The sequence below is a fragment of the Meriones unguiculatus genome, chromosome 3, assembly GCF_030254825.1.
Source record: "Meriones unguiculatus strain TT.TT164.6M chromosome 3, Bangor_MerUng_6.1, whole genome shotgun sequence".
In the NCBI taxonomy this organism is placed as follows: Eukaryota; Metazoa; Chordata; class Mammalia; order Rodentia; family Muridae; genus Meriones; species Meriones unguiculatus.
Genome location: NC_083351.1, coordinates 89,793,664 through 89,819,705, shown reverse-complemented (window position 1 = coordinate 89,819,705; position 26,042 = coordinate 89,793,664). Strand labels below are relative to the sequence as shown.

The 26,042-nt window shown below is 49.5% G+C and overlaps 1 protein-coding gene across 4 annotated transcripts in view; it reads left to right on the top strand.

Annotated features, from left to right (window-relative positions):
- Positions 1-4,793: 4,793 nt before the first annotated feature.
- The window catches only part of Ptch1 (patched 1), a 64,540-nt gene continuing 43,291 nt past the window's right edge, over positions 4,794-26,042 (top strand). For 2 of the 4 annotated variants that reach the window (XM_060380334.1, XM_060380333.1), the window contains exons 1-2: positions 11,921-12,830; positions 14,383-14,575. In XM_060380334.1, coding sequence (XP_060236317.1) covers positions 12,672-12,830; positions 14,383-14,575 — 352 coding nt within the window. In that variant the 5' untranslated portion in view covers positions 11,921-12,671. Of the gene's footprint in view, positions 5,162-11,920; positions 12,831-13,379; positions 13,732-14,382; positions 14,576-26,042 lie in introns of those variants that run through there. The other 2 variants (XM_021642541.2, XM_021642542.2) reach the window with 2 other exon arrangements.

Here is a 26,042-nt window from a genome sequence, read left to right as displayed (position 1 = left end):
TTTCTTTTAAACAACAACTTACCTATTTAGTGTGTGGGGAGGGTACACATGTGGATATAAAAGAGCAATAGGCCAGAGTCACTTATCTCCTTCTACCATATGGAATTCTAGGCTCAAACTCTGGTCATCAGGCTTGGAGCAAGCACCTTTACCTGCTGAGCCACCTCACAGGCTCAAATAAATCTTTTACTTGATGAATGAGTAACATTAATACAGTGTGGTAGACCTACAGGAGGAGACATCATGACAAACATATATTAATAAATAACCAAATGCCCTTTGTCTTCAAATCCCATCGCATGGCCAAATCACTTGGAGGAGCTTTTCCCCTTCATACTGATGTTTTATTATGAGAAACCTTAGGCTTACATTGAAGTATAATAGTTTTACCAGGAGTAACCATGTATGCCTACACCTAGATCCTACCATGAATATTTCTCTATATAATTGCTTTAGAGGAAATGCTTTTTTAAATAAATGCATATTCCAGATCTGAGATTCTGATTCTACAGCCCTAAGATGGGGAAGATGATGGTGAATGATTTTTGTCTTTATCTTTTTTTTTTTTAACTCCTCAGGTGAGTTTGATGAGCAACCAGCTCTGGAAGCCACTAGGTACTTGGTTAAAGAACTTACTGAAATCAGAAAAGAAGATAGATTCGTTATGAGACTGGCAATGTTCCTCTTGTGCTGGATGCCTGAAGCCAGTTTCTTAGACAACCAGCATTCCTATGAAACATGTTAGCTTCGGGGAAGTGTGGATGGTGTTCTGAGAGATGGTGGGCCAGGTCTTCAGCACTGGATATCAAGAAGGGCCTAACGGTAGTCTGCTTCAACTCCTTCTCCAAATGAACTTGTCCTTCAGGTTCTGCTACAGGCTGAGTTCTTTCTCTCAAAGTCAAATGTGAAGTCTTAACTGTTATTTACAATGTGCTTTTAAAGACGGATGCTTTGGAAAGGTCAAGTCAATGTGATGTCCTTGTAAGAAGAACACACACACACACACACACACACACAGCCCACTAGAATTCAGGGGACAAGTCACCATGCTCAAGCCTTCGTTTTCTTCCTGAGACAGGCTCTCATATATCTTGGGCTTTTGTTGTACTCTCTTATGTATTAGAGGATGACCTTGAACTACTACTGATCCCCCTGCTTCTGGGCTACTGGCTGAAATTACAAGCTTGTGTTACTAGGCTCAGTTGATGCTGTACTGATCAGACCCAGGCTTTGTGCATTCTAGGCAAGCAAGCACCCACACTTCACTACGCCACATTCCTTCCCTCCCTTCTAAGCTGTTTGTGTTGATTTTTCTATTCACACTACACCATTGCTTTGTCAGTTGGAAATCTTGTTTTTCTTCTTTTTGTTCCTGCTGTTTAAATAATTCCCTTGATTCTTTCAATATGTCTTCTGGTAATTTAATTGTTCATTTCCTCTAACCCAATGGTGCAACAAACATACTCACCTCCAAACTTCTTTTTTTTTTTTTAATCTATCTCTTGGTCCTCAAAGCCTTCATTCTACCAGTTGGCTTAGCTGCTGTGACTATCTTTTTCACAGGGAAGAGGCTGGTGTTGGGGTTGGGGACAGCCGTTGTAAAGCTGGAATCCATGCATTGAACAAGAATGCTTTCAGGAAAACTTGTGAGGACCTGTATGATACCAGAATCAAAGGATGGCCACGGTACAGTCACCAGCTCTGGGCAAGAGTAGTATCTGCCCTGATGGGAAGAGCCTTGCAGCTGTGGGCTAATGTCTCTTTAGGAAGCTGTTATTCATCTGAAAGCTTTCCAGGTATTGGTGCTCACTGTGGAGGACAGAGGAACGGAAGTGCTTAGGTCACATGAGCATGTGTATGTGTGCATGCATGTGTATAGAGCAGCAACACCTCTGCCAAAATATTCAGAAAGACAGGCAAAGGTGGGACAATTTGGGGAGCCACAGATTTGATCATCCACTGTGTGGTCTGTTTCCAGACCTGCTTCAAAAGTCCTTCTTCTCTGATGCTTTCGGTCTCCATCAGGCCCTGCCCTGAAATCTCCATTTTCGGAATTATTCCTCTGGGTATGTTCTAAAAACCAAGATAACCTCTACTGCCTAGTAGCTCATCAGCCATTAACGCTTCCATACCAATTGTTTATCAGTCCAGACAAGCCAGAGTTGGGCTGTTTTCTGGTAGCCTTGTCAGTCCTTAACATCTCCGTGCCAAATGGCTCTAAAGCTGGCTTTCTGGAAGGGATGGCCCATAAGCAAGCAGTGCTCGAATACTGAAATAGCTGTCTGAGGAGAAAGGCCCCTTTGCTCTGCTCTCAAACATGCCAAAAAGTATCTCCCTCCCTTGGAATATTCTTCAGCAAGAGGGTGAAGTATTTGGAACATGAAGTGGGTAGAGAAAAGAAAATTTTAGCAAATTTTGCAAAGACTGATTCCAAAGAAAAGAAGAGGTAGGCTGCTCCAGGAGAGGCTGTTTGCAGGTGGATCTACCCCTTCCCCGTGTTTATGTTTGTTTGTTTTTTCCCGTTCAGTATCAAAGGCCTGCTTCTTCCTGTCTCACTATGCTATCCTTGCTCAAGTTCAAGTATTTGCACTGAAAAGAGCTTCTCCCAATTTCAAGGTAGGGAACTAAAATATAAGGCCATATTTCAGTTATATGGATGATAGACTTGTGTTTTCACTAAGGCCACAAACGCTGTGTGGCTGCGTCACTTTGTCTGTGTGTGTCTTGCCTTCCATACTCCCAGTGGAGATGCTTTTCTGGAAGGTCAGTAGTGTCCCTCATTGTCCAGACCTGTCCCAAGACTCTGTGCTGAATTCTGTATTTGCAAATTGACTGCCAAAGAAGCCTCCAGAAGCACAGAAACTGCTAACTCAGGCCCTCCCAAACCAGTAATTCATTCTTATCAGCCCTGACCAAATTTAAAAGAAGTAGCCAAGCTCTTAACTAGGAAACACCAACTTTATAAGCTCTCCTGGAATTTTTCCACCAAAGTAGCAGATCTAACAGCTTTCACGAGGGGCATCTAAAAGTCCTTTGCATGCCTCTCTCATGCTCTTATCTCCTTCTCTTTCATATTCTAGAGGACTCTATTTGATGGTATAGCTGTTTCTTCTGCAGCCCACTCACACTTGTAGACGAAGAGGAAGGTCCTGAGAGGGAATGTCAAGGGATACTGGCATATTCTTTGTTGTCTTGTGGGGGAGAGGCTCCTTTCTCTCCTTTCTTTTTTCCCTCTCACCTTTTCTACTCCCCCTTTTCTTGTTTTACTCCTTCCTCCCCCCCTTGTTTAATTTGCTTTCTCTTCCTCCCTCAATTTTCCCCTTCCTTCTTCCCCCTCCCTCCGTTTCTTTTCTCTTTCTTCTTTTTCTGGTTTCCTTTCTACCTCCCTTCCTTCCTTGCTTTCATTCTTTCTTTTCTTCAGTTATGACTCAGAATCCAGCGTTTGGTGAACGCTCATTTTAGTTCATTTTGACTAAAGTCAGCTGGCACGAAATCGATTGCTAGAGTAGCCTAATTCACAGGTTTGTCCAGCATTCCCATGCTTAATTACTTAAAGCTCTTCAAGTGCAAACATTCTGGGAACTCAAATGACCCTATTAAAGAACATGGGGGAGGGATAAATGGTAACTCCTGGGATTGTTATTATTTAATAACTTATGGGCTTGGGCATGTCCCCACACACCTAATCACAGTTAGCTAGAATGAAGAGCCCACAGGCCAGTTTTGGGGATGGGGTGTGGCCCAGGGCTGGAGGTTTGCCTAACATGCACAAGGTTGGTCAAGTGGCTCTGCTTGAAGATCAGCCAGTGAGTTCTTGAGAGCTTGTCATCTTGACCCCCTTGCCTTCGCATCTATAATTCAACTTTATAAATGTCATCTCCCAGCTAATGTGAACCACGGTGTACCCAGCAATTGAACAGAAACACGCTGCTTTAACTTGAATTCAAAGGGAGAGGCCCAGTACAACCCACCAGCACCTCCACCCCAAACCAATCACCCGAGGTTGCCTGGTAGGAAAAGGCAGCGTGGGTGGGATCATTTGGGTGGTATCCCCCCAAAACCACAGTAATTGGAGGGAAAAGGAAGCAAATATCAATTAGGATACCTCAGCCATTTTCCTAGCTTGGATTCCAAGGAGTCCCACCTTGGTGATTTCAGAAGTAATGGCTTCCCGGATCAGCCAACAACAAAACAAAACAAAACAACACAACACCCCCCCACCCGCCACGAAACCCAGCACCCACACAGGTCTCCCTTCCCAGGAAACCTCTGTGATATGCCCACGACCCTGATGTGGGTCTGGGGATGGTCAAATGCAACGCTGACAGCTACTCAGCGCTTCACGGGAATGCGAGCCGGGCAGGGGTAGGGTGATGTCTTTTGGAAGTCCTGGGGGCGCCCTCACCCCCTTTCAGGCAGCGGGGGATGCTAAAACGCACTTCCTTGCTCGCTCAGCGTATCCTCCCCAATCCAGGGTTCCGGAACCACCGCCAAAAGGAAGGCAGCCACCCTGGATGGGGGTGGGGGAGTCCGGCTGGCGAGGAAGAGGGCCCTGGAGACCCCCCGCACTGAGGCCGCGGGGGGCGTTCAGGGGGCGGCCAGGGCTCGCCAGGGCTCGCCGGGCCGGGCGCCTCCCAGGACGGCGGGGAGGGCAGCCTGTTTACCCAGGAGGGCTGCTGATAGCACGTTCCTCCAGTTTACTTTGCCTTCCTTGGGTTTATTGTAAAGGGGTAAAGTTTTCGGATCCGTCACGTGACCCTGACAGGTCCTGCCTATGGCGCGGAGACCACCCACGCCGAGGGCCATGGACCTGCTTAATAGAAACAGGCTTGTAATTGTGAGTCCGCGCCGCACTCCGCCGAAAGCCTGCGGCGGCCCCGCGCGCCGGGGTTTTTACACTTTCCGTTCCTTTTGTAAAGACGGAGGAGGAGGAGAAGACGAAGACGAAGACGGGGGGGAAAGAGACGGCGACAGGGCAGACAAAGAGACCCGCGGCGACAGGGCCCGGGGGAGACGAAGAAAGACAGGGAGAAGACAGAGCCACGCAGCACCAAGCCAAGGGGGGCCCCGGGAAATTAATAAAAGGAATTGATGTGAACCTTACGGCCAGCGTCCGCGCCATCGGCAGCTGCGCTCCGGCCAGGGGCTGAGGCCGGCTATGGTGAGTGCGCCGCGCCCCCGGGAACGCCTCGCGCCTAGCCCCGACCCCACTCCCGGGCCGGAGAGGAGGGAGGGCGGCGGGATGGCTGCAGCTCCTAGGGTGCAGGATCGGGAAAGGCGTCCCCACGCTCGCCTTCAGCCTGCAAACCGGGACCCCTAGGCCTAATCGGCAGGGAGGAGAGCGGACTGTTGCGCGCGGGGGAACGGCTCCGGGGGGAGTTCCCACGGAGGGGGTCGTCTGGGATTCCATTTGCACGCTTGAAAGGGTCGCCACCTTGGCTTCCGCTCTTCGAGCCGGGTGATGGCTGCTGTCTGGCCGGTGCAGGCAGTGCGGCTGATGGAAGGGCTGGTGGCGAGAGTGACAGCGCCAGGGGAGGGCAGGGGGCTGCTAAAGGGGGCACGCGCACCGCAGACGCTTTTCTGCGCGCAGGGGACGCCAGCTGGAGGGGACCCACGCACCCACATTTAGGGCTGGCGGCGGTGCGCGCAGACACCTGGCCGAACGCAACACCTAGAGTCGAGAGATGCGCCTTGTCAAAGAGGCGGACTCCTGCCAGCTGCGGCTGGTGGAAAGAAAAGAGGCCAAGGGCGCTTTGAGTTCACCGCCGGGCATGGGTAGAGGAGAGGGGTGTGTGCTGACTCCTGCGCCTACGGAATCGGGCACTCTGGTGCCTGCCACCCATTAAAGAGGTGGGCGGGTGGCGCAGTGCCCAGAACGCTGTGTGCGGCCTCAGGGGAGCCTCGAAGTGGGTCTTACTGACCCAGACCCTCTTGGAATGGGTTGGTCCCAACACAGGGACCCTCCTGTTCCCAAAGACTGCTTTCGGTGACACGTGGTATGTCTTCATGTATGTAAGCCCGTTTAAGATGCCTAGTGTATTTCTGATGCCAGCGTCTGTCCCACAAGAACCACCATAAGGAATCTTGTCCATGAAGGACACCAGAGACCGTGTTGTCTTGCACCGGGGGTGAGATGGTCATCTTTCCTTTTTATCCTTCCTTCCTCCTTTGGCACTAGGCAGAAATAATGAAGACTCTTACTGAGTGCCTTTAAATAGTTAATAATTGGACCACTGGGGTCTTGGACCACAGTGGTCATTTTTCATCATTCTGTGTGTGTTCGGGTTTTTCTTCTTCTTGGTTCCCGTACTTGAACATGCAATTAGTTGCCTCCACAAAGCAAGACAATGCTTTTTGCTGTCATCCTTTGTTACTGTAACTTATTATTTCTGGGTGGCTCTTCAGGATACATTGTTGCCTCAGGTGCTTTGTGCACTGTGTTGTAAAACAAGGGCCTTTCAACTGTGAATGTGTGTGTTCCAGCTGTCACCCAGCGTCCTTCCATCAGGCAATAAACGCCTTTGAATCTATGATCTTTTTAAATTAAAATGTTGAACCAAAGTGACACCAATAGACTCTATGATCTTAATACACACCAATTTTCAGTTTGGAGTATTAACTTTAAGTTCATTGTGAAAAGTGTATCTAATTTCTGGTTATAGATTTTTGTCATAATCTGACAAACTGTTGGAACAGGAGTTAGCACTACTTGGAACTGTTTTATGAAAAGAGGCTGTTTAACAGATTGCTTTCAATTGTCTACAGATAAGAAATTTGTAAGATAAATATGGATTAAAATGCCCACCTTCCCTGTTCTGTCCCCCCGCAACCTTTTATTTTCTACAGCCTGTGCCACAGTGTATAATGCCCTATTGAGACATGTAGGCGTGATGTGTAAACCGGATTAGGAGTATGAAAGAAAGACACAGAATAAACTGGAATTGTTTTACTTCCCTCTTATTTCTCATGCCTATATCTCTAATAAATTTGCTCCAGCAGTGGGTCAAAGGGATCATGTTGCTCAGCTTCTTTTTCACACAGGACCCAAAGGCAGGGAGTATTGAAATGCACTGTGTGCTTTCTGCCAGAGTCAGAGCAAGGGATAGAAATTGTAGATAGGGTGACAGAGAGAAGATGGGAGAGGGATGGAGGGAAAAAAAAATGCCTGAGTGCTTCAAGAACACATCTCTATCCATCACAGTGGAAGAGTGTAGCAAAGGAGATGTTGAGAGAAGATTAAGGGAGGAGTCAATATAGGGGTCCATGCTGAGTTTCCTGTCAAGCTCATTGAACACTCTGCAGTTGGTGACATTCTTAGCAAAAGAATATCAGTAGCTTTTGGTACTGCAGAAAGCTAATTCTTCAAGTATTTAAACTTGAGTCAGAGACTGACTCAGACATTTCTGGGACCTTCTGAGGGTACCTCCTCTTGGCTACCCTCCCCATCCCCAGCTCACTGTAAGCTCCTGGGTCTGCGCTGTGGACCTCTCATTTACTCCTTTGTGGAGTTGGGAGCAGCTTCCCATTAAAGGAGATCAGAGGTAATTAGCAGCATTATTTTGACAAGTTGGCTAGGGCAGTTCCCCTTCCTTTGGCATGGGGGGTGGGGGGGCTAGTAAGGGCAGGAAACTGGGGATGGAGAGAAGTGAGGGGAGTCAAAACCCAATGGTTGGTTTCTGGATCTTTCCTTCTTTCCTCCCTGAAACCCTGTTTAGGCTCACTTTCTGCTATCTCCTTGTGCAGTCTGTATACACACACAGTCTGCCAGTGAGACAATCTTAGAATACGGGCCAAGAAAATGGGGCAAGATTGTCAAATTGGTTTAAGACCTAACTTTTATCCAAGACGCTTAGGACTGCCCAGGCTCTGGCCTCCCATGCATGCCCTGTGTCCTGGGCTACCCATCCATGCACAGAACACCACAACCCTCCCTCTCTCCTTCCTACCCTTGTGACATCTATAAATAAAACATCCCACCCCTTCCTTTCTGCATCCCACCCTTGCAACAAGAATATTGTAGGACTTAGGATCATATTTGCAAGTCTTTCGATTTCTGGAAGACTGTTAAACTTGATGGGGAAAATTATGACTAAGCCTAAGGTCAAATGGCTGGAACATCGTTACCCCTTTATTGACTTGTATACTGCAAAAATGACCACATGATTATGGATCTTAAAGATTCTCTTAGTTTCATCTGAGAAGCCAGTGAAAAGTTAAGCCTCAACAAGTCCGGCACCCCTGACTTTGCAACATTGGAACATTCCCACACAAAGGACAGATGTTTTATCTCAAGTGTCATCTTAGCACTTGGACAATTTGATGTCATTTTTGAAATGTGTGTGGCATGGCTGTGGATATCTGAAGCCCTGGAACAGAATGGGGAGAAGACAGTGAGGGAATCCAGAGCATTGAAGGAATCTGTTTTGGAAACTACAGACTCAGACCTGGTTCGTGATGGGGAGAGAAAAAAAAAATGACAGTTTATGTTTTCAGTTGAATTTGAGCTGGAAGAGAGGATGGTCACTCAGCAGTGGCCTTACAGAGGCTGGCAGCTCCTGCTGGTGAAGGCCCTAAGCACTGGGTTATTTGGGGAGCGACCAGGCAAAGACCCTGTACTGCCTGCAGGCACCTTAGCAGGCCTGGCTCCTCCACTCTGCCCCTCAGGTCTGTGGAATCCTTGCGGTTAGCTGGAGGTTAACAAACCCGGTGTGGCTCCGCGGTCCCCTGCACAGGGCATGCATATTAAAGCCGACAATGCTTACAAATGTAAATAAGGGTAGATTGATTAGGAACAACATTATCGCCGGGAATGTCACACTCGCATGCATCAGCAATGAGGCAAATTGGGGGCAGCCTCGGCCCTGACCACCCAAGTCGAGCAGCCTTTTTAGACTGGCTCCTCTTCCCTTTCTTAAAACGTTACAGAAACAAGGCCAATTAGATCCCCAAAGTAATTCATCTCTATGAAAAAAGCAGACCACAGGGGAAGCGGCGGGTGGGGGCCGGGAGATTAAGATAGTGCTTGTTAGAGAGAGCCTGTGGATTGCGTCCTGAAACCTATGGGTAGAATTTACAGGTCAGGACCATCGTCTAAGATGCTGAAAAGTTAACCTATCAAACAGCGGGCGAGGGGTTGCATAGCGCTGCAAACCTCGGGGTTCCAAGTTCAAAACGTTTAAGAATTAAGTCAAACCGAAGGAAAAGCGCCTGAGTAGAAGAGGCGTTGCATAGCTAGGCTGTGGTTTCATTCTAGAATCCCAGAATCCAAACAGTTATACTGCAACCAAAGAAGTAAAAACCTGGGAGGGGAAAACAGCAAATACTTAGGAGTAAAACATTGTAAGGAATTTGGAAAGAACTTTTATAGGGCTATGTGGTTACCTTGCCTGTCATACATACAGCAAGCTTCAAATTAAGAAAGAAAGAAAAAAAAAGACTGACCTTTGAACTCGGGATGACACCCTCAAGTTTCGAAAAACAATCTTAACTCTAAGAGCACGAAATGCGAAAGCTGAAATAGCAGTCCACCCTTATGCTGATAACCAAACTATTTATCAGAGTAGGGATTGACCCTTGTTTTAACAGGCCTGCTTTCAGCACTTGACTCGCGGTTAAGGTAGTACCTTCCCCTCACTCAGCAAGCCTTCTTTTCAGGATTTTTAGCAGCTCTTCCGAAAGTTAGTCCTTTGAAAATCACGTGTACCCTGGTGTTAAGAGTTTGAATTTCCGCGCTGGCGCGGCACCCAGGTTCTCTTCCTTATCCTGCGAGCACCCCCAAATGCATCTACTTGGTGTCTGTTCTCTCAGATTCACCACCCCACTTAAGGAAACGCACGAATTCTGCGGGTTTGGAATTCAGGATGGCAAGGCGTCCTGGGGAAGCCCGGAAGGAGACAAGGCTAGGGGGTAGGCAGGCTGGCCAGCGACGGAGGACTGGAGCCTGGTGGGAGGGGAAGACCGCCTCCTCCCCTACCCCCACCCCCGAGCCGCAAGCACAGCCGGTGGCCGCGCGCCCCTAGCCAGCCGCAGCCGGCGCCGCTGAATGGAAGGGCCGGAGCGCTGCCATTGGCCGCCAGCGGGGAGGCCGCGCGCGCATTGGACAGCACAAGGGGGCCGGGCCGCCTTTAGGAATGTACTACGGCGTGTCCGGCATGTCTGTCCGCTCCGGTAGGGCGCGCAAACCGTCCGGGGCCTGGGGTGGCGGTGCGTACTGCTGTGAGGGCTCGGAGATGGCAGTCCCAGCGCGCCGCCCCCTGTTACCTGCTGCGCCCGCGCCCGCGCCCGCACCCGCCCGCGGGCCCAAGGCCGGAGCGCGCGGGCGCGCACTATCGCGGGCGCGCGGATGGGCCTCTTGGTGTCGGTCACGTGGCGAAGCAGGCTCCGCCTTCTTCCCTGCTCCTCCCCCTTTCCCTCCATCTGGGTTTCTTTCTTTCCTTTTCTTTCTTTTTTTTTTTTTTTTTCAATGAACACACACCGTGTGCATCTTAAAGCCACACTGCCCCATTTCACGGCTTCATTTGGCTACTCACTACTCCGGTTCCCTCTGCAGTTCAAATCGGAAAAGAAAAATAGGACTTAGCAAAATCCCGTATTTCTTGGTCTGGTGTCTACTGCAGAGAGGAGGAACTTGAAAACTTATTGGAGAATGGAATGTGCTTTTCTTTTTTTTTTTTCTTCTTACTTTTAAAGAGCGTAGTTGCATAGTTTAATTTGTCGCTGGCTCCAAGATTCACTTCCCTCTCCCCACGTCGTCGTTTTTGTTTTTTGTTTGTTTTCCTTTTATGTTCAATGTAAAGCGAATCCCCGAGAAGTCTTAGTGACACTGGACTCACTATCCGGATCTAAGCACAAACTGTTTAAAATGAATTCGACATCAAAGCCTTTATTCCCTTCTGCGTCCAGGATGCATACCGAGTTTTATTATTTTTTTTAAAAAAAAAGCTTAAGACCGACTTTATTTAAGAATGTGATTAATTAATGGGGAGTCCAGATGAACCCCAAATAATCAGGAAATCTTTCAGTCCATTTCTCTGGCCTGCTGAAAAGATGTTTCTTTTTATATATTAAAGATTCAAAAAAAAAAGCCTCTACTTCTACGAGACGGTGTGTCTGGCTTCTCTTTACAAACTTACTCAAATTGGACTGTGCTGTTGTGTGTGTTTGCGTGGGGTGGGGTGTGCTAGGGGAGTGAGAGGGATTTTTAAAAAGGGTGGCTTTTCCCAACACCCTTGCTCTCCTCTTTAACTTTCCATTTTGTTTATCTTAATACGAGGCGTTGTTCCCTGTGAGAGTCTAAGTCTTGCCTTTGGTTATAAAAGAAAAGAGGAGGAAAAAAAAATTGGCACACATTGGCGCACTATCCACCACCCTGTCATTACTGGTGCAGGCCTGGGAATTCAAGCCGGACCTCCCAGTATTTGCTGCAGCTTGAGGCCAAAGTGCCTCTAAAAGGGTTTTCTTTGAGGAATTTCAGAAATTGTTTAAGCGCTTAAAAAAATATTACATATCCCCCGTGTCTACCGCGAGGCAAAATGCTCCTGTGTGTGTGAGCGTGTGTGTATGTGCGTGTGTGTGTGTGAATGCGCGCGCGCTCGCAAAAGGCGTCTCACAAAAAGAAGACACTGTTGAAAAGAAAAGAAATAAGAAAGGAGGGGGGAAGCATTCCTTAATGGAAGTATTGCCTGCGAGAAGGTTGGCGCTGAGCGAGCGCCCTCCCCCCCCCCAGCCGGGGACGCACACACGGGGTTGCCTACCTGGGTGGTCTCTCTACTTTGGTGAGCTGTTGCTAAGCAGCTAATAATAGTCATGTTTGCTGAGTAATTTCTGCCCTCCAAGAGCCAATCGCGTCGCAGAAACCCAAGCCATCTGACAGCCCCGGGGGCGGGAGTTCCAGCCTTTTTCTCTTTCGCTCGCTCTCTCCCCCTCCACCCCCTCCCCTCCTCCTCCTCCTCCTCTTTCTCCAAATGGAGAGAGTTCTTTTTTTTCTTCTTCCATCTCATCTATTGAGTCAAGGAGCTGCTGCGGCCGCTGCCCGCTGCACACACACAGAGCGGAGTCCCCAGGTCCCGGGAGCGAGAGAGGCGCGCGGCGCGGGGGCAGAATGGTCCAGCGGGTCGGTGAGGAGAACAAGAAAGCAGAGTCCGGGACCGAGCAGCCACCGCGAACCCAGCAGCCCGAGAGCGAGCAGCCGCTTCGGAAGCCTCCACCGCCAGCCCCAGCCGCAGCCCCGGGAGCGGCGGCAGCCCCGGCCCGGCACCGCTGAGACCCGCCGGGCACCGTCGCGTCGCCGGCAGCAGGCGCCGAGGGAGCCGGCGCGGGCGGCGGGGGTCTGCGCGCGCCTTCTGCCGTGAAGGGGTCGCGGCGCGGGGCGGGGACGTCTGGGGGGGACTTGGGGACCGCGAGGCGCGCCCTGGAACCGCCGGCTCTCGCCCTCCCGCGAGCTGGATGTGGGCAGCGGCGGCCGCAGAGACCTCGGGACTCACGCGCAATGTGGCAATGGAAGGCGCAGGGTCTGAGTCCCCGGCGGCGGCCGCGGCCGCAGCGCCCGCAGCGCCCGCCGTGTGAGCGGCAGCGGCGGCTCTGTCACCCGGAGCCGGAGAGCCCGGCGGCCAGCAGCGTCCTCGCCAGCCGAGCGCCCAGGCGCGCCCGGAGCCCGCGGCGGCGGCGGCAACATGGCCTCGGCTGCTAACGCCGCCGGGGCCCTGAGCGGGCAGGCCGGCGGCGGGAGGCGCAGACGGACCGGGGGGCCGCGCCGCGCCGCGCCGGACCGGGACTATCTGCACCGGCCCAGCTACTGCGACGCCGCCTTCGCTCTGGAGCAGATTTCCAAGGTGCACGCCTGTCCCCTCCTCCCGCTCTGCTCTCCCTTCTTCCTCCTCTTTGGGGTCCCTGCCACACGGGCACACACACTCTGCTGAGAAAGCAGCAGACGAGTGAAGGTTGAGATTTTCAAACCCTCCCTCCGGACTTCCGAGGTCCGCAGGGGGTGGAGGGGTGCGTGCATGCGTGTGTATGTGTAAGTGTGTGTGCGTGTGCGCGCGCGCGTGTGTGGTGTGCGCGCGCACACGCCCTCCCTGGTGAGCCTTTTCCGGAGCTTTGGAAACCGTCCTGAGTGGACCACCTCCAGGGCGGCCGCGGTGCGCCGCTGCCCCCGGCCCCGGCGCCCTTCTCCCGCGCCCCTGCCCTCGGCAGCAGCTTCAGCCTCCGCTTTGCCACATTTCTTAACCTCTTTGAGGGGGAGGCGGAGTAGAGGCGGAGAGAGGCAGAGGGGAGGGAGCCAAAGTAAAGGTGGTTTCCTTTTTTGGCAGCCGGTTCTGCTTCTTTTGAGCTTAAAATTTCTGCTCCCTTAAAAATTATTCTCGGGAGAGGACGTCCTCTCGCTTGCAGGTTGTGGGCCGCCTCTTCTCCCAGCTAGCCGGAGAGAGGGCCGGTTGTAAACAAGTTGCCACCTTAAATCTTCGGTCCGGCTGTGCGGAACGACCGGGTTCATTGTGTTTACGAGGCTGGCTGCAATGTGTGGAATCCGGGGAAGGCCAGCACCTAGCCCGAGGCCCGCTGGGGCCCTGGCCAGCACCGGGGCTCCGCCGCCCCGGGAGCCGCCCGTGCCCAGCCAGGACCCCCGCCGGCTTGGGCCTCTTCCCCGTGCACTCGCCTTTTTTAAAGAATTCACCCGGAGGGAGTGGGAGAGGAGGGAAAGATCCTTGTGGCCGCCCTCTTCCGAGCACAAATAGTGTAAGTTTGCAGATGGCTGCCGCACTTCCTAAGTGAGCTCCTGCGGCGGCTCCTGGCGCTGGGGAAAAGTGTGTGGAGCGAGCTGTGGCTGTTGGGCTCACCACGTGGACCCCGCGTACAGCCACGCCAGGCCGGGGGCCACGGTCACAATATATTGTCCCCAAGTGCGCTTGCGCTCCTCACCAGCCCTCCGGGGCACCAGAGGAGGCCAAAGGTTGGAGCAGGACTTAGGGGAAGGGGCTCCCTGTCCTGGTGGTTCTGTAGTGTTGGCTTCTCTAGGGTCACTAAGGCCCTGCCTCTCCAGGTCCGCGGTACTAATGCCTGGTTGTTCGGGGTGTCTCCTCCTTTAGACTCTCTCTCCTGCACCCCAAGTCTCATTCGGGTGGTGCTCAGGCCACGCGTGGGGGGCGCCCCCTGGTCCCTTGAGTACAGTTCCCACGCTGCAGCCTAACTGATTTACAGCCACATCCCCCAACCCCCAGAGCTCCCTCTGGACTGTCGAGGTTCCAGCCCCGAGGGCGAGTTTCTGCGCCTTGGTTGTACACGTCCTCCGCTGCTGCCCGGGGTGGGGTGGGGGATATCCCAGGCCGGTGAGCGCGGACAGCGATTCCGCGGCGTCGCGTTCACGCCTTCCTTCTGTTTTGTCCCCAGGGGAAGGCTACTGGCCGGAAAGCGCCGCTGTGGCTGAGAGCGAAGTTTCAGAGACTGTTATTTAAACTGGGTTGTTACATTCAAAAGAACTGCGGCAAGTTTTTGGTTGTGGGTCTCCTCATATTTGGGGCCTTCGCTGTGGGATTAAAGGCAGCTAATCTCGAGACCAACGTGGAGGAGCTGTGGGTGGAAGGTAAGCGACCCGGCGCCGCTGGCGCGTCCTTCATCTTCCCTTCCCTCCGTTTGATGAAGATATTTGCCAGTCTGCACCTAGAACCTCCCTGTAGCCAACGAAGCCTCTGCCCGCACCAGGGGCGACTGTTTATTGTTTGCATGCCTGGCCTGTAGCCAGGCCCGCCCGACAAAGGCCGCGCTGTAATCTACTCGGGGCGCTGTGCTTTGCTAGGTGTGGTGGGAGAGAGTGGCAGGGGCGCGGGGCCCCTGCGCGGGACGGACCACTCCGCAGGGCCGGGGTAGGGGGTTGGTCCTCGAGGCCCGGCACGGTCGCCTGCCTGGCTCCGGCCGTGGAGCCGCGGCCTGGGAAAGCCTCTCAGATCCGGGCTCCCAGCCTCTGCTTCCTTCCCTCCCCCCACCCACCCACCGCGTTTGCGGAGAAAGGAGAAGGGGTGGAGGGCAAGGCCACCCCTCTGGCTGCAGGGAGTGTGCGCGCCCCCTGGGCGCGCGGGGGGCGGGCGCCGCGCGGGCCTGCGGAGGCGGCCGCGTGTGTGGTCCTGTTTTTGGACAGCTTTCAACTCTGGGGGGGAAAAAACATTTGTCTCAAGGTACAAAAAAAAGGGGGGGCGGGGGGAGAGTTGAAAAAAATAGTAAAGCGCAAACTGGAACACATTTTTGCAAAGTAGATTAATGTTTTCTCGTGGGTGGGGTTTTTTAAATGGAATTATTGTTGGGGAGGCAGTGTTTGGCAGCCTTGCAAGAAAGAAAGTTGTTTTGTTTTTTGTTTTTTTAAAGAATGTAGCAGGTTTGATGGGAGGGGCCATCGGTGCCCCCCCATCCCAGTGTGTGTGTTGTGTGTCTCAAGTCTTTTATTTTTGTTCCTCAATTTGGGGGTTGTGGAACCTGATCTATAAAAGGCCTTGTAAATTGAAAATAGGTTTGCTGTTCCCCCCCCAGCACACCCCATTTCCACCACCGTGGAAGCTTTTATAGTCTTTGTGATTATAGGCTTTCTTTTTCCTTTTTTCTTTTCTTTGTCTGTCGTTTCTCAGTTAACTCTTTGAAAAGTACCAAACCCTTGTTTGAAAACATTTTAGCCTCTGGCAAGCACTGCTTTGGACATCATCAGGGTAGTTGGGCAGATGTTTCAACTCCAAATATCTGGAGCATGCCTACTGTAAGCCACCCAAGACAGAATTTGGAAACTGGAGTTAATGAGTAATTTCTTAGGTAACCAGTGTCAGGATGCTCTTGGAAACTAACCTTCCAGAATATTCTGTTAACCTAGTTTTTCAGTGTTTTGCAGACTAATGGTGGAGTATTTAGTTGAAAAGTGACAATTAAAATAATAATCCTAATCGTTAAGACCAGAACACATTCCTGCCTTAAGTAGCTTGGTTAATGAGTACAAAAGTGTCTCTTGGATTGATTCCATTAGGTAATTTACCCACTTCACTTTGTCATTGGTAGTTCAGAGAATAGTTTTATTGAGTACTCACTATGTCCCTAGCAACAAGTTTCCTTAGTATATGTAATGTTCCTGACTCTCCTTGGCACTGTGGTGGAGATACTGCAGGGTGCCTTGTGCTTCAGACTGCAAAAATTCAGTGCATTTTCACTGAGTGTGTATGTGTTCACGCTTGAACTGGTTCATGAAAGTTAAATTTGGAGAAAGAAGGCTTTAGTGGATATCTTGAGGTAGGAAAGGTACTGGAGAGACAGGAGGCAAGATGGTGTAGAAGGACCAGGCCACACTGCAAGATCCTGGAACGGGGAAGTAACCACCAGGACCCAAGTTCCCTGCTACAGGAACTGACCTTAGGGCTGTAGACTAGAAACAGAGCTAGGCTCCACAGTTGGCCTTTTTCCACCGAGTGGCTATGCAACAAGCTGGTGTTTAGTAATTGAAGCAGATGTTTCCATAGATTTTAACAAGCTTATAGAGATAGAAACATTGTTTCAAGAATTCTGTGAGCTGTAGGAAGGGGCTGGCTGAGTGGGAAGGTGCCAGGGAGGGCACACCTGAGGCAGGCCCTTGGCCTGCTTTTGGCGTCTTGAGGATTTTTCTTTTTTACTGCTATAGAAGATGAACCCTATTCACCATCATTCTCTTCTAACACTCCTCCACGGAGCTACTTCCAAACTCCAGGCATTGACATTTTAGTATGGCTCATTGGTTCTCAGGCCTAATACTCTGTCCCAACTTTTTGAGCAACCGCCGTACTCCAGGTAGTATTGTCACAAGCCCTAGAACTCAAACAACATCTGTTATTTTATTTTTTATAACATGATCATATATGTATATAATGTTCCATGTAACAGTTGTCTCTTTTTCAAATGAGGATCTTTCAAACGATGGCCATAAATGGTGGTCTACATGTCCATTCATGTTCTCTCTGCCTACTGTTGATTTAGGTGGTCACTTAGTCTGATGCTGTCTCTTGGTCTCATTCATTCACTTATTTATTATTCTTGCCTCTACAAGAAGTTCGGTAAACGTAGGTAAACTTGACAACAGGAACTCAGTGTTAACGTAACATTTGGTATGGCATATCAGATTTAGTGTTCGTGTCAGCAGCCCTGAGAGTACTGTGAACATTTGCTTTTTCCAGTGAATTCCTGATGGTTGTGGGTGACAGTAGAAGTCAGCGGATTAAAATGAGCAGCAGACCCAAGCTTAGGGTCATCTTTGCTCTAGTCTCTTAGTTAAATTCTTCATCACTGTCAGCAAAGTCATCTGTTACATGATGCTTTCTTCAGGTTCTGGGTGTGATTACAGGAGCCAAGAGCTGGCTGTACACACCAGACACGGAGAGGTCTCACATGTCTCCAGTTAAGCAACAGAAGAGAGAAAAGACTAAGATTTTAAGGAAAAAGGGAGGCTGGGAAGCTGGAGGACAGTTTGGAAAGGATATTTCTCTTGTCATTAAAAAAAAAAAAAAGATCTGTGATGAGTTACCTTTGTGCTCAAGCTTACTATGTGTATTTTATCTGCCAAAGAGTTTTAATACAGCCAGAAAATTATGGAACCTCCTTGACATCCATATCTTTGTTTTGACTTTTCATAGCAGCGTAGCTTATGAACCCATTCACACGACAGGAAGAAGCTATTGTCTTCTCCCTGCCTTCCTTTCTCACAAATACACATTATCCATTCATATGTGATTACTTTATTCTGTCAAGATGTTGGTATACTTGAAGAAACTGCCCATTATAGGTGAGGTGCCACTCTGAGTCTTAGGGTGTATTTTTTTTTTAATGTCATAGATGTCAATAGAAGCTTACTTGTGAATGGCCCAAAAGTGGGCACCTACTGTCACAGAAACACAAAAACACAAATGGTTATTTCCACGTAGAACTATTGGTCACTGCAGGTTCTCTGTGCCTGGCCAAAACCCCTGAGAAAGGTTGATTAGCGTCTATAGACAAGTCAGTAGGAAAATCCGGGAAGACTTCCGAGATGGCCCTAGGCTTAGGAAGGTAGAGGGGCAGAAGGAAGAGGATAGGGTGAAGGCTCAAAAAATAATTTGTGGGTGGCCTTCAGTGCTTGCCTTCCAGTGACAGGGTTACTGAAGTGAGGATGGGCATCTGGTAGCTTGAAAGGTCTGCAGGGCTGTGTAGGTAGAGTGGCAGAGGCCCCGGGGCTTTTCCTGTAAGATCCTGTCTTGGGTCTGTGGTTCTGGTACCCTTCCTGATAACAGAAGTGCTTGCATTTTTGCCTCTCAGGGTGCTGAAGGAACGGGTTTTGTTTTTTAAATCCTGCCCATTTCTCAATGGCATCTCTTTCTTTTGCCTTAGCAGATCTGTCCTTCTACCCTCCTTAATAACTATTTCCCTTTGCATACTCCTTCCCTCCTTTCTCTTCCCCTCTCCTTCACTCCAGTTCCCTGTCACAAGTTTGTTGTCAAAGTACTCCTATGACAGAACCTTCATTTATCTTCCTGAGATAAAAGCTTAGCCAGCCGCTGGCCTTCTCTTCTGAAAAGGGCAACAACCTTGAAATGACTCCATATTGCCCCTGGTGTTTGCTTGTTAAGGGCTTTAAGGCAGTATAAGGGAAGAGGACAAGAGTATTAAAGAGAAATGGATGGTTTTTGCATTTTTAAAAAAATACTTATGTGCTGGGCAGTCACACTCTCGGGTCTGTACTGTGTGCTTTCTGTGTGGTCTACACAGTTAGAGCAACCATCCTTCTGTTGCTCGGCCTTGGCACTCTGCCACTGTGAGCGGCTATGTACTCTGTAGGGAACCCTTGGACTCCACCCCTAGGTGCCAGCAGCCCTGCTCTAGTGTCCATTGCTAGATGTCCAGCTGAGAACCACTAAGTTGGGATAAGTGACTGTATAGAACAGTGCTTTGAAGGTGTAATTGGGTCTGCAAAGCCACCACTGTGAGTGTGCGTCTGCACAGTTTGATGAACAAGAGGTGGTTATTTAAAAAGCAAATGCCCACAACACAAGGAGAGGAGCAAAAGTAAGTTGTTGGGTACAAGTGGCTCAGGCATCCCCATGTGGTGCAGTTGGTGGGCTCCAAACTCATCTCAATGCTGCCCACCATTCTTGACCCATCAAGAAGTTCCTAAACCAGCTTGGACCATGGATTGTTTCAGAGGCATCCAGCTTCCAGGAGATGACAGCTTCCAGATGGATGAGCTGCCTGGTCAGTGTGTTTAGGTTGTGCACTGCAGCTGATGCCGAGATTAATGCTGGCCAGAGCACTGGGGAGATTGGTCTGCTTTCCACAGTACCCTGTTTATATTTCGTTAGGATTTCTCCTTCAATGCTGACCTGCCTATGACCCCTGGAACCCCATCTGCTTGGGGTGAGGAGGTACTTATTTGCCCTTCTTAATGTCTCGCTGGAGGGTGGAGAGGGTTACCAAGTTCTGCAGAGAGAGGCTTCTGTATGCAGAGAGGGGCTTCTTGTGGCTGCCTCCTGCACAGTTGAGTGCTTGAGGGAAATGCTGAAGAGTGTGCTGTGCTAAGGAGGTGATGTGTCTAGGCTCTTAAATACAATAATATTTTACAGTTAATTTGAAGGAAACCAGATTTTGTGGAAGCCATTTTGCACAAGTCTTTTAACTCTTGGCAACATTGTTTTGACAGTTTTAGGGGCGAGGAAGGTGAGGGTATTATCTGTAAAAATCACTGTATCCCTAGATTTTCATATTGTATTAGCTGTTGTTTCCAGTGACTGCTACAGGCTCCTGATAGGTTGTATCCTTCCTTTTCCTCCTGTCTCTTGTCAGCCACTCCTTGCTCCTAAACTGCTCAAGTGTTCATTTCCTCCCAAGTGGGTCAAGTTGGATAAGATCACTTGTCTGGTTAGTTAAGAAGGAACTAGTAGGTGTGTTCTTGTATGCCCTGGGTTGTGGTGGGTCCACGGAGTGCTCTGCTGGGTTTGGACCAGCAAAGGACTTTCTTTTCAAGTTAAGGAGTCCGGCATTTTTGCAGGTATATAAGGTATCTTTAGGACCCATGGAGATATTATTTCTACGCGTATAAAGTGGCCAAAGAGTATATGAAATAAGTCCTAGCCCCCTGTCCTTCTTGTGGCTCATGATGGTAAGGTAGGATTGGGCCATGTAGCATCTCTGAGCTGCTGAGACACAAATTGTGACATTCCCACCTGGGCACCCTACTTCAGCCTTTCCCTAAGTGGAACACCCATTCAGCAAGTGGGAACACAGAGCCTTGCTAGAGACAGAAGAGGACTGATTTTTCTTATCCAAATTTTGGCTGACTCCATAGCCTTAGATGTTTCATCCTCCTGAGAGATCTTTGTTGACATCCCAGAGTTCAAAAGGTTCTTCTTGGGAAGGCAGTTCAGCATGGACAGCAGGAGGAAACTCTTTTGAAGCACAGATAAAATCAAGATTGCCCTAGAGGCGCTGTACAGGGTTTCTACCTTTCAAATCAGATTGTTGATCATTTTATATTAGACTGATATACCCTTTGTATTACATTGTATTTTTTTCCTGAGTATCAGCATGTAAGTAGATTTCGCAGAAAAAAAAATTATTCTTCCTAGACAGTAAAATGCTGCTATTGAGAAACTGCCTGCATGTTGGGAGGTGTGCAGGAGTTCCTTGTCCAGAAAGTTGCATACCATCCCTTTCCCCTGGGAGGGGAGGTGTTGGGATTTAATTGGAGTTTAGAGCATAGTTGGCAAAACAGTTGCCTTGTGTTAGAGAAACCGTTTCTTTGGTGGACGGTCAGGTACCTGCTAATGAAAGACAGCGTTGTTGGAGAGGCTTAATGTGAGAAGGCAGGACTTGTGATCCAGGCCCAGGTGTGAATTTGCCTGAACAGTCCCATATGGAGGTGAGGTCGGGAAGCAGGAGGTCCCTGTGCTCATGGCAGTACATGCTTTATATCCCTCCTGTTGGGATAAATGAAAAGAAGCAGCTGTGGGTGTCAGTGTAGCAGCTGAGATGGTTTGCAGCTCTTGAGGAGACATGGACAGAAGAAAGCAAAAGGAACTGGAAATGGGCTTTCAGTCAGTGTGCTGAAGGGCCTCTGGCTACTCGCTCAGGGATCCTGCCCAAAAATGCCAGATGTGTTACATAGTCAAGGATTGCAATGTAAACACTGCTCTGTGCCACGAGGCAGGGTGGTCCACCTCCTATTTAAGGAAAGGAGACCCAGCAGAGCAGGCCCTTGGCTGCCCACTGAGTGCAGTGGTTCTGCTTGAGTTAGGGGCTGCACAGGCAAGATTTGGAAATCCAAAACCCAGATAAATGAACACCTTCAAAGGCAACTAACAGCAACCTGTGCTCAGATGAGGTAGAGAAGCAACTTGCCTTTGCACAGATTGAAGATGTGGCTCAGTAGTGCAGCACTTAGTAGCATGCCCAAAGCTCTGACTTCTAGTCTCTCCTCTGCCCTCCCCTACCAAGTTGAATAGCACGGGGGTTGGGAATGAGAAGGAAGAAAGCTGTGTCCTTTAAGAAGCATCCTTACGTTACTGTGAACAGTGTTTTTGCCATCTGCTCCTAGTTAAATTGGAAGGTGAGAGGAAGCTAGGCCGAGAAAGGCCAGCTCTCCTCAGGACCTCCTATGGTGTCAGAGAAAGCCTGCTGGGTTTGGTTCACCTTGGTCTAAGCTCAAGATTTACCACAGGGCTGCTGGGATACAGCCCCCAGAGGTGGCTCAAGATGCCTGGTGTGACGCATGGCTTTCCAGCCTACTGGTGCTTTCTAGAGGGAAGGCAGGACCCTGCAGCTGTCCACTCAGGTGTGTTTTTACAGGGCTGCATTTGAACAGTGGAAGGTCTAAGGAGACCACAGAGCTTGTCCAGAAGGGCCAGACTCACGGCTAAGGAAAAAAAAAAAAAAAAGAACATATTTTGTGAGTTAGGAGGAAATCGGATTTTGGTGATTGTTAAAATAACTGCTCTAATATTCTCCTGATTTAAATCCATTTGTAGCATGCTCAGGAAGCACTCCTTTAAGAAATGGTAATAGTAAAAACAGGAAATTTGAGATTACAGAAAATGGAGGCTTCTTGACTCCCTGCCTTTCTCTCCCCATCTGCCCATCTTCCCTGCCCCCACCTTTCCCTCCCATGTTCCTCAGTTTCCTTTGCTCCTTTAGTGGGAAACAAGAAACCTACACAAACTAGAGTTAAACATCACGCATGCCTCAGACTTTCTAAGGAAGAAAATAACAAGATTTTTCCTAGCTGCCTAAGAGGTGATTTCTTTTTACCTGTGCCCTCCCAGTTGGTTCAAACAGCAATAATTAGTTAAAAAGATGTCCAGTGTGATGCCATCATTTTAATCCATATATGGTCCAGGAAATGTACATCTAATGCCGTGCTCAACTGCAAGCAGCTCTTGCAGTTGAGAGACCCTGGATTAGGAGTAAATATCTGTTAGCTGCTCTCTCTAGAGATTTGGGGGATAGGGTGACCCCCTTTTTTACCTTCTTTCTTCTTCTTCTTCTTTTTAAATAGGCTACAGTTTCACATGGGCTCCCCAAAGAAACCTCTCTCTCTTTTTGTTTCCCACACCAATTGATTTATCATTTTGCTTGCAAGCAGATCCAGAATGTTAGGGCAAGAACACGCTCACTTTTTTCTCGTAACTTTTTTGTTGCGGACCGAAACCAGTTGACTTGAATAAATTTTTCTGAGGCCTGAATGTAGCCAGCAACGTGGAAAAATCTTGCCATTCAGGGCTGTCTGAATGTACATTTCAGCCACACAGTAAGCTGCATTGGTAAGCACTGGACTGCTAAATGCAACCATTTTTCGCAGCAGCGAGTTAGACAGGTGATTAGCATAATTAGCACGGCGCAGCTATACATATGGAAATGTTGAGTGTGTAAGTGCCAGCTGCGGAGTAAAATTTATGTCAGGGGTCGGCAGGGCTGTGCGAAAGTATTGTGTCCCAGCTGCAGGTCAGGGCCGCCAAAGCTTACCTTCTTTTCTCTCCTTGGTGAATACGCCGAGCAGAAGAGAAAGACAGAAATATAACAGATACTGCTTTGATGGAACAGCCCAGTTCTGTGCAAGCCAGTTCTGTAACGTTGCACACACACACACACGCTTGTGCACACTTAGAAGTCCCATCACTTTCTCTGCAGTGGTACTTTAAGCACGCCTTCATGAGTGGGAATGGCCGGGTAGGTGGGGAAGTGGACTGAAGGTCTCCTGGAAGGAGAATTCCAGGCACTGAGCTGTGAAAGGAGCTGGAAGTTGTGGTTTTGTCATTGTTCTTTTTCTCTGCTCTCCCCTCCGACCCACATTGTTTTCCTTCACAGTAAGTATGGGGAGAGTTCCTCGCTGTGAGAGGCTATCTTGGACATAGGGAAAAGGTGTGTGTGTGTGTGCTTGTGTGTGTGGTGTGGTGTTTATTTTACCCCTCTGGGTAGTAGCACTTCCTTATCTGTCTGTAATCATTGTCGAACCCACTAAGTTCTTTACAGATAAAATAGGGGAAAAAAAATCAAGTAGGGCCCTTGTTTGAAAGGACAGCCCTGAAAGGCTCACACTTTGAAATGCCTGTTGGGGGATGCAGTGAGGCACTTGAACATTTTCCGCTCTAAGCATTTTTCTCTGCTCTTCCCTCCCCCGCTTTCTGGTTGGTGGCTGAAAGAAGTGGTAGTGTTGACAGAACATAGTTCACACACCATGCTGACCCGGTGATGGAACTTCCTCCTGGCACCAGGGGGTCCTTATGTACTGGCCCCTAATCCAGCTAATCCTGATGGCAACAAAATCATGAAAGTGGCCCCCAGTGCTGCGGATCTCCCTGCACAGATGACAGGGAAGCCAGTGTGGTGATTCCCGGAGGCCAGGGAGCCTGCCCTCTAAGGTGAGGACTGCACTAGCTCCGCTGCATGCCTGCTCAGGGAGAAGAGGCTAGATGAGGGCTTTCAGAGGACTGACAGATAGACATGTCAGCTTCACAAAGAAGGAACCTGGGGTTAGTGTCATGCCACAGCCATGACCAGCAAATACATGGTTTCTATTGCTCTCTGTTTTTATTTTATAGAGACAGAGTCTCATGTAGCTGAGGCTTTGAGCTTCCTGCTCACAAGAGCCACCAGGCTCAGCTTTGGGTGTAGTAGGTAGACACTACCAACTGAGTGACACTCCAGCCCCTTTTTTTTATTAATTACATACTTTGGTGTTTTGAGATAGCGTCTTACTGTGTGCCCTGACTGGCCTGGAACTTGCTTTGTAGACCAGGCTAGCCTTATACTCACAGAGCTCTGCCTGCCTCTGTGTCTCAAGTGCCAGGATTAAAGGCATGTACCACCATGCCAGGCGCAGCCCTTTTTATTTTTTTAAATTAAGACCTCAGGCCTTAACTAAACGTAATTACTTGTGTTGGTTCCTGGTTTTACTGCTTGAAAGAGTTGAATCTCCTTTAGTGCTCATTTTTGCTGCAGAACGATCAGGTGATGGGCTTTTCTTCTGAGCTTGGGGCACTTCACAGCCTGGCAAGCACACAGTGAGGGACAGAGGATGGACCTGGCTGGGCCCTTTAGGAAGTCAGAAAAACACTGTGGTTTGGTTTGGGTGAGAGCATATACATCCTTCCCTTTCTCCTGCAGCTGATGACTGATGAAGGAGGGGCCGCCAACAGATGAAGGGTTTTCCCAGGAGCTGCTGCAGGCCACAGGCCTGGTGGCAGAGTGCTAGGCTGACCTGATTGCATCTGACAGGGCCAGTGGGTTGGTCTCAGGGAAAGCCATTAAGAGGAAGCAGCCCTGGCGAGGCTGGTAACAGATGGCATTGCAAGCTGCTGGTCTATGGGGGTTGGGGAGGGGTAGGGCATGGATGCCTGCCCAGTCCTCTGGTGGGTGTGCCAGCATGCTCACTACCTGTCATCAGCTCTCCAAGGTGTGGTCTTTTGGGTGAGGGAGGGAGGGAGCGGATGTGCCTTGCTTTCAACATGGTTTTGGAGTGGTTGTTCTTTTAGGAGGTACCAGTACACTTTGAGCTGTCTGATTCCAGCATCTTCCAAAGTGGTAGGCACTTTATACTTTCATAATGAGAGGGAAATAAAGGTCCCCAGACTTTAAGTAGCACCCCCCCATAAGAGAGGTAGATGGGGAGAGTGAGTAAACATCACCCTGAGTTTTCAGTCCATTTACTACCAACATTATTACCGATTTATTTCTGCTCTCTAAATTTAGAAATGAATCGGTGCCAATAGTTTTGTGGGTCTTTATTTTAGTGGTGAGCATCTTCTGGTCCTCTCGGTAGCCAGTCACATCATTGAAAGGACCTTAAGCAACCAAAGGGGTGGTGGTGGAATCTTTTTTTGAAACTGCTAGATAATTCAGAGGATTAGTCAAATGTGAATGTGCCTTCATATGCACAGACTCTATTTTCCTAATTGGACTCCAAGTGGGTACTTTTCAGGCTGAAAGGGTCATTTGTTTTGACTGGCTGACTTTTTGGGGCTTTGGGGGGGAATTAATATCTTGTACAGATGACTGCCTGTTCCCAGGGCTCTGTACTGGGGCCATTCATTCATTCATTTTGTTCGACAGACTCTGAGTGTGTGCCATGCTCCCTGTTTGCCTCTGTCATTTACTCATGGGATAAGGGGGGGGGGGCAGGAAACGTGGCTCCCTTAAAAAGACTCAGAATTCATGAAGGAAAGCACAACTCCTTCAGATCACCTTTATGTAGCTCACAAGAAGCTTTTGCTGAAAACTTTTATTATGAATGCTGGAGACATCCTTTACTTAGGCTGTGCAAAATACAGTAACGGTGCAGCAGGGGACATCATGGGGGAAGATCTCCGGTCTACAGTAGGTTGAAGCAGTGCCCGTCCGGAGAGTACGGCTTGGTTGAATGCTCTGCCCCATGCTTCCCTGTGGAAAACCATGCTGGGTGGTTTGAGGAGAAGAGGACACACAGAGCCTGATTGAGAAGTGCTTTGCAGAAGCAGTGCTTGTGCCACCTCTGTCAAAGTATGGGTGTCAGTGTTGTTTGTGGAGAAAGAGATGCAGGATTTAAAAGAAAG